The 17408-nt window shown below is 38.0% G+C and overlaps 1 protein-coding gene across 1 annotated transcript in view; it reads right to left on the bottom strand.

Annotated features, from left to right (window-relative positions):
- LOC115240734 overlaps positions 1–17408 on the bottom strand; it is a 60988-nt gene that overhangs the window by 26969 nt on the left and 16611 nt on the right. The window contains exon 4 of the mRNA XM_029816079.1: positions 1800–2014. Within this exon, the coding sequence (XP_029671939.1) occupies positions 1800–2014 (215 nt within the window). The remainder of the gene's footprint in view (positions 1–1799; positions 2015–17408) is intronic.

Genomic DNA, 17408 nt, shown 5'->3' with positions numbered 1-17408 from the left:
ATCAGGGAAAATACGCGTCTTTTAACAAAAAGTACCGAAACAAAAGTTGTAGAGAATTAAATTATCTTTCAAATGAGATCAAAGTTACTATATTATAATATCCCAAAACTACTGGATATTTTTGTTAACCATAGATTTGATTAATTCAAAAATAATCTCTCTTCGACAAGAATATATGTTACAGTAATTAACTGATAATAATTAACTGACTAACAGTTAAAAATAAGAAAGTTTTCTGTAGCAAATTAAGCAGAGAAAACAAAATTATATTTCTTAGTTATAATTTCATTAAACTTTAATAATAATTTCTCTTGAAATCTAATTACAAAGAGCGTTATATGAAAAATTGGAAATAGATAATAATTTTATATAATATTTCATAAATAATTGAAATAAGTAATGTATCTTAACATATTTTTGACGAGGGAAAGCTCTGTTTACAGATTAAAACCGAAAATGCGAAAAACACTCGTTCTGATTCTGGGACACCCTGTATATCCCTCTTATAACGCTGCCAAGAAGTAGAAGGCCTCAAGTCCGGTCACATAACGGTCCAGTTATGGTATGGCGAGGAAGCGATCTCTCGCCTCGACACACGATTTCCTCGTTACACGAACGTGTCCTCCACCACCTCCGCCTATCACCACCACCGTATTTCCGTCCACTATCCTGGTTTATGCTTCGGCCGCTACTGATATGCCTCGTTTCTTCGTGTGTGTACTCGCACGCGCAATTCAATCTTTTTTTATTTTTTTATTATTGACAAACGCGATCGCGGATGATCGTTACGGCAATAACCATGATACGTGTCGAGATACTCGACCGCAAAATAAACACGTTCCTCCCCGTTTGTGTATACATCGTGGGCGACGATAATAATAATAATAACATAATGACGTAATAACAATCGTTACAATAACATTAGGAATGTTAATGGCGCTCTTATTAACGTGATTATTGCGATAATATCGTGCTCGTTACACGGGACTACGCCCACAAAGAGGACTTCCTTCCTTCTTTCAAACGAATATTTATGACTATCTATTTGATCAACAATTTATACCGATAAGATCAGCAGTAATAATTTCATTATTGCAAATTAATTTTCATCGTTATATTCCTGTATAATAATCTTTATACAATAATTTTAGTTTCATTATTTCTCCTGCATACAACTTTTAACAGATTGCTTTCGAAAATTTATGATTTTATCATACGTGTAATAAATACGATCCTAATTCTGAAATATCATAATCTAGAATCACAATGAGCGTAATGAGTGCAATTCTGCATTCAAGTGTATCGGAATAAGCGAGGAAAATGAGAAACGAGACGCTTGCGTCACAGATCGAAGATTACAGATATCAGCACCGCTTCCCTCTCTGATTGAGCCTTTCGAATAATTTCGAACCATGCCCACGCTATATAAAGCACGAGTCGTAATTACTGCTACCGATAGATACCGGAAAATTGGCACGGAGCTAAACGGTCAGAGAGACGATAAACCAAATTAAAACGATCGGTCGAAGGTGCAGACGGGTGATGCAACGTAATAATGAGCACCCTCGTGATAATTCTATGGCGCTTGTTAAGATAATGGGTAATAACCTAATTGGTTTACACGCGGAAGCGAGAATTAATGTCAATGGAAAAAGATAATAAAAAGCAGGAAATAAAGAAGAAATATAGAAATAAATATAGAAAATAGAAAAAAATGGAGCGTGAAAAGACGCACTCTTCTTTTCTCTCACTATACTGACTTATAGATTCAAGAAATGATTCGGGAAGGAAAAACTCACCAGTTCAGTGGGCATGGTGTTGCAGGATCTGAGAGGCAGATTGTACGTGATCGGAGCGGGCTGACTCCTGTACTCCTGCAAGCAAGAGCTATTCTTCGATAACCCACGTGGGTAGACCAGACCATGGAAGTCCGTGTTGCCCTCCGTCGAGATGTGAACGATTATCGATTCGCTCGCACATTCGATCTGCACGGTGCTCGCTATCGTTGCAGTCGCTGAAACACAAAATAAATTATAATTAGCAAATTATATTTTAGCGTAAAATAAATCTAGATTATGACACCTAATCTATACACATCTCTTTCCCCTCTTTCTCTAAATTAAAAATCTGAATCTAAATTACGAATTATCGTCGTATTTGTAAAAAATACTTTGATCGTTAACTTTAAATCAGAGACGCGTCTCTTCGAATATAATATCGAGACAATTTTCAAGTGTGAATAGTGTAACGGCGCAGCTTACGAGCGACGTGATCAATTTATTCGATATCTGCGCCGTACTCGTATACGCGTCAAAGATATACTTGAATGAGCAGCGACGCTCAATGATACGAATCGATCGTCGACACCCATTGAACGATACCTATATAGCGTGCGCGGCTATTGTACCCGTAGTACGGTAATTTATCGTTATTAATGCCCGACACGTCGGGAATACGAATCGCGTAAGTTAATAGCTCGGAGTTTAATAACCTGGGTTCACCTGTTACAAATCGCGTCTGCTCTCGATTTCAAGGTAACCGCGAAGTCGGAGGACGTGAGATCCTCTGAAGCGAGCCTAATTACAGAGAAGAGTCCGACAAGCTTTTTGCGATTTTTTTATAAAACGTTCCGCCGGCAAAAATTGTTTTCCGGTGTAACATCCGTGTCTGTTCGAATTTCGTTATGGGTGCTGTTTCGAAGCGTTCACAATCCATTATAAAACGGTCGGAAGCTTCGTCGGAAGCCGAAGAGATTCTTCAATCGGATCAGCAGCGAATAACGACTATTTGTAACGCTGAGACGAAAGCGAACGCGCCACGTAACTTTGCTTGAGCAGTAAAACGCGAAAATGAGCACGAAAATTTGTGTCGATCGTAAGATTGTTGCGGTTGGTCGAATGGGCCGTAACAATATATGAGCTATCGCTTTCTGTTTAATCCGTTTCGTTTTCGCAACAAACAAGTCGGGCCCAGTCGAAGCGTTAATTATCTTCGCGAATTAATTTTTCCTGATATCGCAAATCATTGATTTCGACAACAATTGCGAGAACTCATATTCCGTAAAACAATCTTGTCGTCTTGCAATTGTTAGAGGTGACGTTACTTGCGACGCAGAATAAAATACTTTGAGAAATTATAATTTAATTACAATGATGCATCATCGCACACGCAATGCACGCATTTATCTGAGATCTGAAAATTATTTAATCCTCTTCCCATTGTTACACCAGTCATGCGATATTCTCGAGTAGTTTACGCGGTTCGCAAATGAAAGCAAAAAGTTCGTAAAAAAAAAGCGAATCGTCATCTTCATTCGATCGATTTGCCGGCCGCAGAAATTTCATGATATCGATGAAAACTCGTTTATATCCGGAGGTGACGTTACTTGCGACGCAGAATAAAATACTTTGAGAAATTATAATTTAATTACAATGATGCATCATCGCACACGCAATGCACGCATTTATCTGAGATCTGAAAATTATTTAATCCTCTTCCCATTGTTACACCAGTCATGCGATATTCTCGAGTAGTTTACGCGGTTCGCAAATGAAAGTAAAAAGTTCGTAAAAAAAAGCGAATCGTCTTCTTCATTCGATCGATTTGCCGGCCGCAGAAATTTCATGATATCGATGAAAACTCGTTTATATCCGTTGTCCCGTGACTAATTATAAAAATGGGTTCGCATACCGAGACATAACTCCCATAGCGTAAAATCATGCGCCGGTCACTTGGCGTTACAAATTCGTTCATCAACTTTGCACAATCGCATCACGGACTACAACGATGAGAACTTGAATTAAATATATCGTATACGCATGGCAGTGTGCGAAATTGCAGTGTCAGGCTAACGTATTTTCAACGTACTGAAAATTGAACGCCGAGCAAAATTAATGGTTATCATTAACAACGACAATGGCTTGATCACAATGTACAATATGTATATATCTTATCTATATGTGCGTATCTTTTTCATTCTTTATATTATTTTTTACGCTCGGCGTAAAATCATGCGCCGGTCACTTGGCGTTACAAATTCGTTCATCAACTTTGCACAATCGCATCACGGACTACAACGATGAGAACTTGAATTAAATATATCGTATACGCATGGCAGTGTGCGAAATTGCAGTGTCAGGCTAACGTATTTTCAACGTACTGAAAATTGAACGCCGAGCAAAATTAATGGTTATCATTAACAACGACAATGGCTCTTGATCACAATGTACAATATATGTATATATCTTATCTATATGTGCGTATCTTTTTCATTCTTTATATTATTTTTTACGCTCGGGAAATATTATCTCGTTAGTACGACAGGTAGGAGGATACAATCGACGAAATCTGCCATTAACCAGTGAGCGATTAAAACGGGACTCGTGCACATTCATCGCATCTAATGAGGCTGCGGATTATCGCTCCAGAAAATTCATTAGAGCTCCGAGTTCGAAGCGACGAGTAAGAGGAACGGCGCCTGAGTAAATTGGGAAGCTCGCATGCCGAGAGCGAGTCGTAATGACAATAATCATCGGCGGATTATCATTATCAGCCCGCGGAGAGACAATGATGAGAGAGTTGTGAACTTGACTCTCGTCGTTGCAAGCAGTCACGTCGGGCATACCCCGCATGCTCTCTTCCTACTCTCGCCTGGAGAACCCTATCCAGACTCGATGTTGTATCGCATTATTCGGGTTATTATCCGTAAGGGAGTATCACGGATTGTACCAAGGATTACTTCCGCGAAAGAAAATGTTCTCCGTTGTTCAAAACTCAAAACATCCGTTCGAAGTCCGTTCTACGTGCGTTTTTAGATTTAAACGGAATGTTCTATTAAAAACACACGCTTTTTTAAGACATTATTAATTTTTAAAAAAATCTTCGTAATTATGAAGAAACGTAATAAAAGGGACAGATATAAATATAAATATTAAATATCATGATATAAGAAAATAATTATTTATAAAAGTATTATTTTTATTTGTTTTTAAACTTTCTCTCGTCTCTATTTCACAATATGGGCAGGATGAGTAATTGCAATAGTCTTATCTTCAGATGGACGATTAAAAGTCACGTTTGACAAGCGTTTCCTTAATGCTATTGTCCTCCCTCTCGTTACTAAATTGAGAAACAACGCTCGATCACTGTAGGAAGCAATTAAAGGCACACAGAAAGTTAATGATGCCGCTCCTCGCAATATCGGGCCCCGATCGTTTGATCATCGTCGAAAGTATCGTAATGGGACCCCGAAAGTATCCCGGAATTCGCGAGATCGACGACCGACCAAGTTCACGATTTATTTCGTCTTTTTAATATTTTCCGTTTAGCATATCTAAAAGAAAAAGGATCGAAAAAAAGCTGCACAAATTCTTTACTTTCCTTGAATTTTCCGAGAATTCATCTCTGCACAGTCTACCAATTTTTGTGGATAAAGGTTCTTGTGATATCGTAAATTTCAAAGCGCATTCAAAAAGATAAATTTATTTTTCTTGAATTAATTGAAAATTAATTATATTAATAATATAATACATTTTTACTTATTTCCGTTAAATTCGATAAATACAAGATGTTATCGTGCAAAAAGATATGCTAGCTTCGAAACAAAGTTAATTATGCGTAGTCATAGCGGTATCCCTTGCAAGTTCTATTATTACACCATTAAAATTGCAAGATTGATATCATCATGTAGAATCAATTTTAGATACCTAAGACCACCAACCGAATGCCGTCATGACATCTCGCAAGATACGTATCGTTACTCGCAAGCGAAATCAAGCGTCAGCGTGTCACGTGGTCCAAGTCGGGTCTCGGGTCGGAAGTCGAAGGGTACTTGACCTTTCGGCTTCTCTCTTTGTGCCGAGCGACTCGGATAAGATTCACTTGGACACGTACGGCGAATCTGATGTCACTTGTCACGGCGGCGCAAAGCAAGTCCATAAAAATGCTAATGAGCCTACGTCTCGGCGTCGCTTTTATTTGGTTTTCCTTTCTCTCGCGGCGGCCTTTCCCCCTCCGCTGCGATCGTCTACACGTCGTCCACACAGAGGCGTGGTGTTCTTTTCTTTTTCCGCCTCTGACTCACGAGTTCCCGAAGGACGAAACAAAGGCGCGTCGAAGAAGACGTTCCCCTGAGCGAGTGTAATTTGCAAACGACACGCGAGCCACGCTGTGCGACTTCCGCCGCTTGTAGAATCGCCGCATTGGAGAACTCGCCTTCGCATCTCCCCTTCCGTTCCTCATCTATTCTTTTCTTCCCCCCGTTTTCGTTGAAACTCATCTTACGCGCGAGCGCTTCCGAACGAAGATTGTTGCCTTGAGATCGTGAGATGCAAGCAGTACGCAAGCTGAGTGAGAACTACAGGATGTTAAAAAATTAGACTGACAATCTAATTTTTTAACACCTTGTATATTATCGCATAATATCTTGACATGAAAGTAGGGTTGCCATACGTCCTCTTTTCCCCGGACACCGTCCTCTTTTTTAGGGCATCCGGGGACGTCCGGGGGGATTTTTCGAATGTGTCCGGGGTAATTATGAATGTCTGGGGTTTAAGAATATTCATAAATATTCTGCTTTTTAGATTTAATTAACCACATCATATTCAATCACTTCAATACAATTGAAGTTATCAACCATTTGTTTTTTTATTTTTATGCGTGAATCTAATAATAAAACTTCTTTTAAATTAAAAACATGTTTAATTTATTCCTTTTACTCTAAGTACTAATGAAAATGAGATCTAAAATAATTATTAATTTATTGTTATAAGTTATAAGCAACTTGCTAACCTATTCGCATTTTTCTATACGTCCGGGGTTGCAAGCGAAATGTCCGGGGTTTCTGAGCTATAAGTTCTAGTTTTGAAAATTTTATTATGGCAACCCTACATGAAAGTCGAATATAAAATTGCACGTGTGCGATATATTCTTATTACGAAACGATTGACGTTTTTACGTTCTCCTGTATATTTCACTTGACAAGTACATTTGCGTTACCTTCCAAGTAATACTTAATGAAACAACGATGATGTAAGTTGAAAGTCTTGTGAATAAAGAGTTGTAAAATTTTCCTCTCAAACATAAATGCAAAAATAAATTTGAAAAATAAAATATAGCTTTAAAAAAAACCGAATTAACAAACACACGGTTATTTATATGTATTTCGTAACATTTTCTTAATATGACGTAAAGTAACTTATATATTCTATCTGGATCTTTCTTTTTGTTAGATCTCAGGATAAAGAATAAGTACATAAGATAAAGAATGTGTTGTACATATATATACGAGTTACTCAATAATCTTATGTGTGTTCTGTCATACAAGTTCGTAAAACTTGCCTTAACTAACCGTGCCTTTGGCAAAGTGATGTTTTTCTGAATTCTTCTGACAGACCGCGGTTCAATGACCTCCGTGGTTACGGTATAATTCGTTTAAGTCCCTGCGAACACGCAAGTAATTCAGGATGCTAAAATGTAAAGAGGAATTAACAGCTTCTATAAATCCCGTTGTATATTACATTGTATGCTACCGATCGCAATCTACATCATTGAATCTTTAAACCATCAGGAAAAAAATATATCCTGCAAGATAAAAAATTTTAATTACAAATAATAATTATTAAGTTGAAAACAAAGTACTGTATATAATAAAAAATATGAGAATTATACAAAACTTAAATTTTTTTCTTTTGCGTATAAATTTTTAGCCGACAAACCTGACTATTGTATAATCTTTATTATGTATTGTAAATGGCAGCAAAAATAAATATATTAACGAAACCGATCACAAAAACAGTGAAAAGTCTAGTCTAAAAGACTAGTAGCATACTGTCGGAATGGTCCGACACGGACACGCACAGTTATGCAAGAACTCGGGTGTTTTGCGTGCGTGAGATTTTAATGCATCGTGATGGACATGAGCTGCATAAAATATCGAGAACATAACTGGACGAGCGACGTTCGACTTCCTGTCGTCAAACTCGCTTCGCCGACGACGCGAAAAATACTGCACGCGATTCCCTGGAAAAACCGCAAAAGATTTCTTCTTGCAACAAGATAATAGGTTGCTTTATAAATTTTATTATACCAAAGTACGACGCTAACATTAAATTCCTTTCATAAGAAAAATGTCGTAAAATTTGCGGACGTATGTTTTCATCGAAATTATTATCTAATTTTGTGTGTATTAATATAATCCTTTATCTACTTTTCGATCTTGGAGCGATAGAAAATGAAGATTTGTGACGTAAAGTTTACGGACGGACGATTAGCGACGCGATTATACAGCTGATGTGTCGGGCCGTCGTCTCGTTTGCTTAGAGAAGCACGTAGTAGTTCGTAGTTGCAAGTCGCTCGACAGAGGCGATTAATCAATCCTGGTGCTCGTTACAGCCGAGCATTACGGTACTTGAAGTGGCGTTAACGCATCTGGAGCGCCACTAAAGTGTCAGGAATTGTTTATCTACCCCGGAAAACGCGCGCACATAGCGCGCTTAACGCACGCTTGATAACACACTGCCGCGCCAACTACCCCTCGTCTTTTTTCCCACTCGAATAGAGTTACTACGAATAAACCCTTACTTTCCAATTTCTGACCTCTTCCTCTTCACGAGACGATTTTGCGAACTCTGAGGAAAGCTTGGTGGAAAATATTCGCACCAGATCGCACCGTTATTATTAGCGATAATACATAGCTGATGCAAAAATGGATCCTGCCAAAGAGCAAAAGATGAAAGGAGAGCCGTTTCAGAAGGGGATCACTGCTTAATCGGCGGTCATTGCTGCATCGGATTTTGATTAACACGACCATGTCACGTTCATCCATTTGTTTGTCAACGGATCGAAAAATGCATCGCGGATGCATCCAACGGAACGAGATTAACGATCCAAAAATTCAGCGTGATTAATTTGCATAATCGTCGAATTATCTCGCTTTTGCGGATCTCGTTCTTGCGAGAAACTCGTGACGAAATCGGAGGATTTCAACTAGCGCTCGGAGAGAGAATCCAGAGAAGAAACGCCCTAGTGAGCGAGCATCTACATACAGCACCAAAATCGTTACGCTTGTTAAGATTTTCGACGAAGATTACCGGATCTTTACGAAATTTCGTTGAAATCCTGCGACTGACCTCAGATTTTAAAGATATTTAACGTGTTAGAAGAGTTTCATAATGCACTTCGATTAATTCAGTTCAAGTTTCTAAGGAGTTTTATTTTGTTATAAAAAATATACCTGCATCTCTTGTTCAATTATCAAATATACGAAATCATAAATTGCCACATTTATCTAATTTTAATTGTAGTTCTGTATAATCCTTTTTTTATTTAAATTTGGTACAATCTTGTCCATACGAGTGAAGAAATATGCGTTTCAATCGCATGATGGACAATTATGGCTGTGTATGTTGCATGAGATAGCAACTCCACTTTATTGAAAACAGATGGTAGCCATATCCTTCGGAGGCAATTTGGAATTAAACGAGACAAATCATACAAATTCACGACTCTAATGATCGGTCAGTTCGAAATCCTGTTAGAATTACGAAACGTATTTCCATGAACTTGCCGATGTTTCTTGCATTATAACTGTTATATTGCACGCATTTTGCATCTGCATCGTCCGCATCGTGGTCCCGCTAGCGACCAGCGGAAGTGACGGCAAAAATTCCTCCGCAAGAAAACTTTATCTAGCCGAGACATTACGTAACGCGCGCGTCTATTAGTATTATATATTATAAATATGACAATTATATTTCTCCTTGCGAAAATTGTGAATCTTTTCCACCGCGATTGCTTGCATTGCGTGTTTATATTCACATTCAAGACGCGCCTGCATTTCCGTTTAACGTACAAGTTCCGAGTTAACAAGTTCGATGGAAGAGATACATGTGTGTATGTGTGTGCGCGTGCGTTGTATAATTAGTGTATGTGTAAATACAATTTCCACGAACGATAGAGCGTGCACCGGGCATGAACCGAGCATAAAGAATGTAAATACGTAAGTGCACTCTTCCGTTGTCGGAAGAAGGGCGGTTTTCCGTTAAGTTGGAAGTTACAAGTGTGATGTTCGGCCGTTTTCTTCATTTCTTTTGAGGATTGCAACAATTATTCGCCGCATAATCGTGTGACATACTCTCCGGACATAATTAAAACGATTCTGATAAATTTTTTTAACGCGGTTGATTATTTAATACTACAACTCGTAATCAAAATTGTGGACATTAATAAATAACGGAGTTAAATTTAAAAAGAATGTAGATGTAAAATTACCGAAATATAATTGAAACAATTCTTAAAATTTGATATTTAAAAAGTACGAGACGCTAGGTATTCACGCTAATTTTTAGATTTAATACTTTTATCGTAATTCGATTTATATCATGCGAAATTAAAGATGCAAATGACACAGTTACGCGATTGTGCGAATATGGCGAGACTAATGCCTCTTGTTTGAATCAAGATCGAGATTACAGTCCCAGATGCATAAACAGAACGTGTCCGGTGTACCGAGATCGTGGATATTTGCGGACAATTGCAAGAACCTAGCACGATCTGGATGCATCATCGTGCAATCTCATCTCACGTGTCTCAACGAAGAATCATTAAATATTGTCTTTTAAAAAGAGAAAAAATTTTAATTGGATAATCGCAGGAAGATTCGCGAATAACGATAAGCGATTTGCGCGGCACGGATCGCATTATGCAAGGAAGTTACGTGTACATTGAAGGAGACGCGCAAGGTTACATTTGATGCTGCAATCGGCGAATCACGCGATTTACAATCTGCGATCCGTTACTCGAGCTACACCGTTGGACTAGGTTTTTTCTTGAAACTCGCGAGATCCGCGAAAGACTCTCACTTTTTGCGTTATCATACAAAATTGAACGATCATCGCACTAACTGTACAAAATTGGAAAACAAACTGTGTAAAAACGCAAGACGGAGATATGTATAAGTGATTCTATAATGTGAGAAACGCGGTAACGGTCGCAGAAATTCCAACAAAATTGGATTAGGATGGAAATGAAATTGTTGGAGGCTTCTTGTACGCGCAAGCTTCGCAATTTAAAACCCATCGAACAATCACGCTCGACGTTCTAGCCGTCAGGCTCGTAAATTCGAGGAACGGTATAAAAGCAATCCGGTAGATGAATAGCAGTCCGAGAAAACAGTTCATACCGAGATGTCTAAGTAATTACGACCACCTTGAAAAGACGAGCAAATTGTCTTTTCAAGCTGGTGCTGTTCAAAGTACTCTATCATATTTATGATATTTATTGAGTTCAAAGAGAATAATATAATTTTTCATGAGTAAATAACGTTATAAAAATAATTAATATTGTATAGAAGAAGATTGCTCCCATCCTGGCAAAAACATCGCTTTGAATTTGAATAAATACCATAAACATGATTATGCGTGCGATACTATGACAAGCATTCTCTTCGATTGTTCCGATTCAAGAAACCGGTACAGTAAACTCGAGTAACCTAAGGTTATTCAGTTTCCGAAAAAATCTACCACAAGGTCGCGCTTATCACGCCGTAACATGGCATGTTCTGCTATTGTTGGCACAAAATTCAACGGATACAGTTATACAAATGGCCAGGGACGTATAGGAAGCCGGAAATGGGCGGCAATTCAATGATTCAGACTGTAGAACAGGAACATTACAGTAAGAATTTATATCGTTCGCACAGCAATAAAGGATATGATGGCCAGCGATGGCTCTCAATTACAAAAATCGGGCTTCAATTGGCGAACAAAAAAATCTAATAGTCTTGTTCGTGCTTTTTCGAACCGGGATTGTCCTTCTCGGCGCGAACAAAGGCACCGATTGCCTGCTTGGTTCTCGCGATGTTTATCCGCGAATCGACGCACCGCGCCGCGTGGCCCTGGCCGGCTCTCTCGTTATCTCCCAACGTTCCTCGATCTCTTCCATCCGCTGTTTAATTCTTCAAGCACGGATATTGCGTTCGTTAATAGCCAACGTTACATAGAAAAAGAGAGAGAGAATCTCTCATGAACAAAATAATAAAATACTATTTGATACTAATCGCTTATTTTTTTGAAATTATATAAGTGATGTAAATTAATATAAAAGTAATCGTGTAATGAATAACTGATCACAATTAAGATCTGAATGTTCGAATACAGTTGCAATTATACTTATATCATTTTATTTAATAATGATAAAATAGTCGTATACGACATAAAACTTCGTGCAAAAAAAAAAAAAAAAAAAAAAAAAAAAAATATTTTCTCTGCCAGCCTGGACGACTCTCGCAGCCTTGATGCGATCGGTGCATCCGACGCGCTTCGGTGCATCCTCATACTTGCAAAGAAACGGCGCTTTTATACCCGCCTACACAACGGAGATTCCACAGTCGTTGCACGGTCTATCATTCGTTACGCTGCCAGCTCGCCGGGTTACTTATTTTGAATAATAATAACAAATCGACGTCGGAGACGCCTCTCTTTTTATAATGACGTTTCCGACGTCTCTCCGCAATGGTCTTTCGTCGATTGCCGCGGTCTGACAACCTTGACGCTCTCGTATCATCGATCGTCTTTACATAGGGAGAAGATCTTTGCTCTAGTTGTCGTTCACAATAGCGTGTATATGTACCTTCGGTGAAGCCGTGGAAGATGATCACTGAAGTATAAGCGATAGGTCGTGTTTTTCCGGATGTTTAATTGCTTTTGTACACGAGAGAATGAGACCGTGTCACCGCAATGAATTGGTTCATTTAATTACTGTTATTTGTACTTACACTGCTTCGTGCGATGTAACCCGGCCTTCACCGGCATACTACGTAATGATGAGTAGATATTCATTGTTCGAATTACGTCGCTTTTTTTATTTCAGAAGGCCGTTCCTCTCGGACGCGTCTAAGATACAGATATATGTTTTGATAAAGCTAAATACGCTGAAGAGACGATGGCTCGCTATTTAATGTGCAGTGAAATCTTAATAAACATTCATTCCATCATCTTGTTATTTATACTTCGTTGCGGCTATTTTATTCATTATTCGATAAATCAGTCAAAATCCTAATAAAACTATTTACATGACACATCGAGCTTCCATTTTATAGCGTTCTAAAAGTTCTTGTCTGACGTGTACCGTTGATAAATTCGCCATGGACGTGTCTGAAGCTCAATCAAACACGAGCAAAATATGTACGTACATCGCGCGATTCCGATATTAATCGCACGGTGCGTTAAGCGCGCGATATGTACGCACATTTCGCACCGGAATCATCGCTGCGCGCGTACGGCGCAATTACTTCGATTTAACATCCAAGGTCGACGATGTGCAGCGGAGAATTCTGTGAGCAATGGTACATCCAATCGTGCTATTCGTCACGAGAAATCCTCTCATTCCCATTCCCGGCGTCACCGAGTCGCTTACCGAGTATTAAACTTTTCGCTCCGACCCGACCAGCCGATTTACTATGCCGACGTAATGCTTGTTCCCATAATTAATGACCTTTCAAGTCGCGTCTATTTGTGGTCGCGGCGAATCGCGGAGGAATCATCGAGAAAAAAGCCAACCGCTGACTTTCAGGATTGGCCTCAAGGTCCCTCGCATATCTCCGCGCGATTCGTGAGAATACATCGCTCATCTCTCAGAAAAGGAATTTATACATCGAGTATAAATTAATTATCTTTAATTTTAATCGACAAATGCACTCGCGCACACGCGTCAATTAAGTCTTCTACGCGGTACGTAATTGCTGATGTTTCAATGAGATCGTACCCTCATTTCACTTCAATTACGCGGCTTGTTATATTACTTTCTTTAATACTTCAATTTAATGAATAAGAAGAAAAAATGATCGATAGATTTTTGCATAAATAATAAATAAACCTTGTTATATGGTAAATTAATTAACTCAATAAAATTCAATCGGTCCAAATGTATAACGAGAGAAATGCAAATAAAGTATAAAGAGTGTTAATAAAGTAATAAAAATATTAATAAAAATTAATATCCAATTAGTTTCTTACAGTAACTCTCTTTTTATATGCCTTTTTATATCTTCTCTTCTCTCTATCTCTCTTTCTTTCTCGTTATATTAAAAATTTTTGTAAAACTTTTAAAGCAATATCGCGAGTAACTGTATATCTCGATAAAACGTTAAATAATGTAATAAAAATAAATTTGAAGGAAGAATCACGAGAAAATATATATCGCCTGAGGTAACGTATAAAACTAGCGGGAATATCAAAAGAATTCGTACGAAAACAAAGTCGTCGACCGTGGTTGAGACTTGTTGTTCAAGACATTATGATTTCGCGCGGTCTCTAACGGCTCCGGCTCGACCAAATTAATTCTTACGCAAACAACGTCTGGACAACGTTGTAAATGTAAACCAACAGCACGGATAAATTGCCGTGGATTCCACATGCGAGGGGTATACCGTTATCGGTTCGGGCATTCTGAAATGAACGGCACGGCCCAACGAACGGCGCGCGTTGAACTCGCTTCTCTTAGAGTCTCTTCGTGTCTCATTCCGAGCGTTGTTCGAACCCTTCAACAGTCTCCTTTCGATACCTCTTCTCCACGAATATCCACGTTGAATAGCACGAGAGCGTCCCTAATTCTGACGATCGTTTATCGACACTTCGGAGCTTCCGGAAAGAAACGCGGCGAAACGTAACGCAAATCTTCCTCTCGATCAGGGACGCAATCGCGCAAACGATCGCTTCTCAGGTCGATTCATTGTCCTCCACCGGATTACCCGTGACTTACATCGTATACGTACATGTTATTTTTTCGTTCGACACGGACGAACGTTGGCGCGCAGCCGTGACGGGGAAGACAAAACAACGTATGCAAACGACATGCAAACGGCAGCGTAGAAATGCAGTATCACCATTGCATCGTCATCAGTGATTAAGGAGATTAAGGAGGTGTTCGGAAATATTATTTCTGTCGTGTCAACGATTAGAGCAGATGTACGACGATAAAGGACAGGTGACTAGAAAAATTCGCGCGTTTCGCGAAAAATGATTTTCCTCTCAAGACACATAAATCAAAGGAAGACTCCTTGTATCATCAGGTCTACTCAAAAATGTTGTACATAAATTCCTTGATAATTCCCTGATCTTCCAAGTATTTTCATTCAAAATTTCAGATAAATAAAATATTTTAGAGACTTTTTTGATCAATTTTCTAAACTAAGTTTTTTTTATTGTATGCGTTTTCTAAAGTTTTTTCACTTATACGAAAGAAAAACACAAAGCTATTTAAGTTTTAAATGTTAGATTTGCAAATATACTGAAAAAACTGCATCGTAAGATAAACATTTTTCACTTGCATAACATTTTCATTTTTTTATCACTAAAACTTACAATAAAAAATATTAATTGCACATTTAATATTCTGTTAAGACATTGAATATGTAAACAGGGATATATATATATATATTCATAATATATTTTAAATATATAATTTACAATTTAGCTTATTATCTATAATATAAGAGCAAAATTATCAAAGAGCAAAATTTCTTTCTAAATTTCCCGAATCCCAATAAAATTCCATGAGAATTCCCAGATTTTTCCAGATACAATATAAATCTCTGAAAATTCCAGGTTTTCCATATTTTTCCAAGTAGTAAACATCCTGATCTTTATATAATTCGAATCTCGGACGGGAAAAATATTCGATGATTTAGTTAATTCGCGCGTTTAATTCGTCTAACGGGCCGCGGTCGTTAACTACGGATTATCATAATTGCATGCGCCAGGTGTTGATTTTCGCGTGCAAACGGATCGTGAAAACCGATCGGAATAAATTCGCAGATAACGGGACATCGGGAGACGCGTTCGCTGTTGACCGTTTAACGATCCTGCAGTTGTCATTAGGCAGGATCATTTATAACCTTCTGCTCCCATCCTATTTACGATCCTCTCGCAATACTGTCCGCGCGGGTCATCGACGATAATTGCAGATTTATATAACCGTACGGTCATAAGCCATGCACCGTAAGCTATACGCATGCAAATGCATCGGAACACAATTGCCAGTCACACTCTATCGCGGAGTCGACGAGAGGAACTATCGCCAAGGTCGATAAAATTAACGTTAACTAATTAAACTTATGACCGTGTTCAAATTATCGCGAATGCGACCCACCAGACATAATTGCACAAAAAACATCTCCCTAATTTGCAAAACAATAGCTTTAATTACAAATTTAAATTACTGAAAAAATTGTGAAATTACTGAAAAGGCATTGTTCTAATTTCGCATAGTTCTGTTAATTATAATAATTATTAGCGTACTTCGTTGACTAAATTATTGAGTAAATTTGTTGAGAATATATAAAAGAATAAAACACAATTATTAATTTAATGCGATATATATTAATAACGCTTGCCGTGAGAAAAAAGATGTGTAGTACGAAAGACAATCGCCGCCGTTTAATGTAATAACCAACTTGTTATATTGCCTACAAGACATGGATAAAAATCGAACGGATGGCTATATCATTGAAAAAAAAAAGCACCGAGTCATTACATCTGGTCTATCGAAGCGTCGAATTAATCGCTGACCGTGACATAAATGCGTCGTAATGATGAAATCAGATTAAAAGATAATGACGTCGAATCAACGGTAAAGCATAATGTGTATTAGCCCGTCTGAACATCGGGTTAATAACGTAAAGTTAAGAGAATAATTAATGCGGTGAAACAGCACGAGATCGATCGACGGAAATCAATCATGATAAATGAACGACACGGCTTCGACGCTTTAATTATTCGATTATCGAATACTTTTCCATAGTTTTCATAAATATATTTCGCCTCCATGTACAAGACAAATTATCGTAAATCGCGGCACTGATCGCGAAAGATATCGATTATGTACTGCGTACATATGTAGGCGTTCTTCGCGGGCAAATCGCAGCGAATAAATGTTTCGCGCAGACAGATTTACGTAGCCAATTCAACTGGCTGTATTTCTCGAGAGAATTCATAGGCACCAGTTCTACGTACGTTCTTACATCTCCCGAAGAGGCGCGTAAACGGTCTAACAAGATCGTAATTTTCCGTAAATGCAATACTAAAAATCGATAAGAATAATCTCTAACTAGAGATATTTTATTTAAAGATAAGAAGGTAAATGTCAAGACCAATACGAACCAATAAGTACTGATATATTTACGTGTTATAAAAGACTAAAAGTAAACTTCTCTTAATTATTTATAAGGGGGAAAGGCAATTTATTTTATCTAAAATCTTTGCATTTTTTCAATCAAAATTATGATTAATTTGTAATATATGATCTGTAATAATTTAGTGCTGTTTATAAATATATCTAAATACAGTTCGTATATTAGTAATTTTGATAGAAAATAATTAAATAAAAAATATGTAAATTTTATGTATATATAA

The sequence above is a fragment of the Formica exsecta genome, unplaced genomic scaffold (genome assembly GCF_003651465.1).
Source record: "Formica exsecta isolate Colony F162 unplaced genomic scaffold, ASM365146v1 scaffold444, whole genome shotgun sequence".
Taxonomy (NCBI): Eukaryota; Metazoa; Arthropoda; class Insecta; order Hymenoptera; family Formicidae; genus Formica; species Formica exsecta.
The sequence above is the reverse complement of the archived record's forward strand: the minus strand, read 5'-3'. Positions and strand labels throughout refer to the sequence as shown.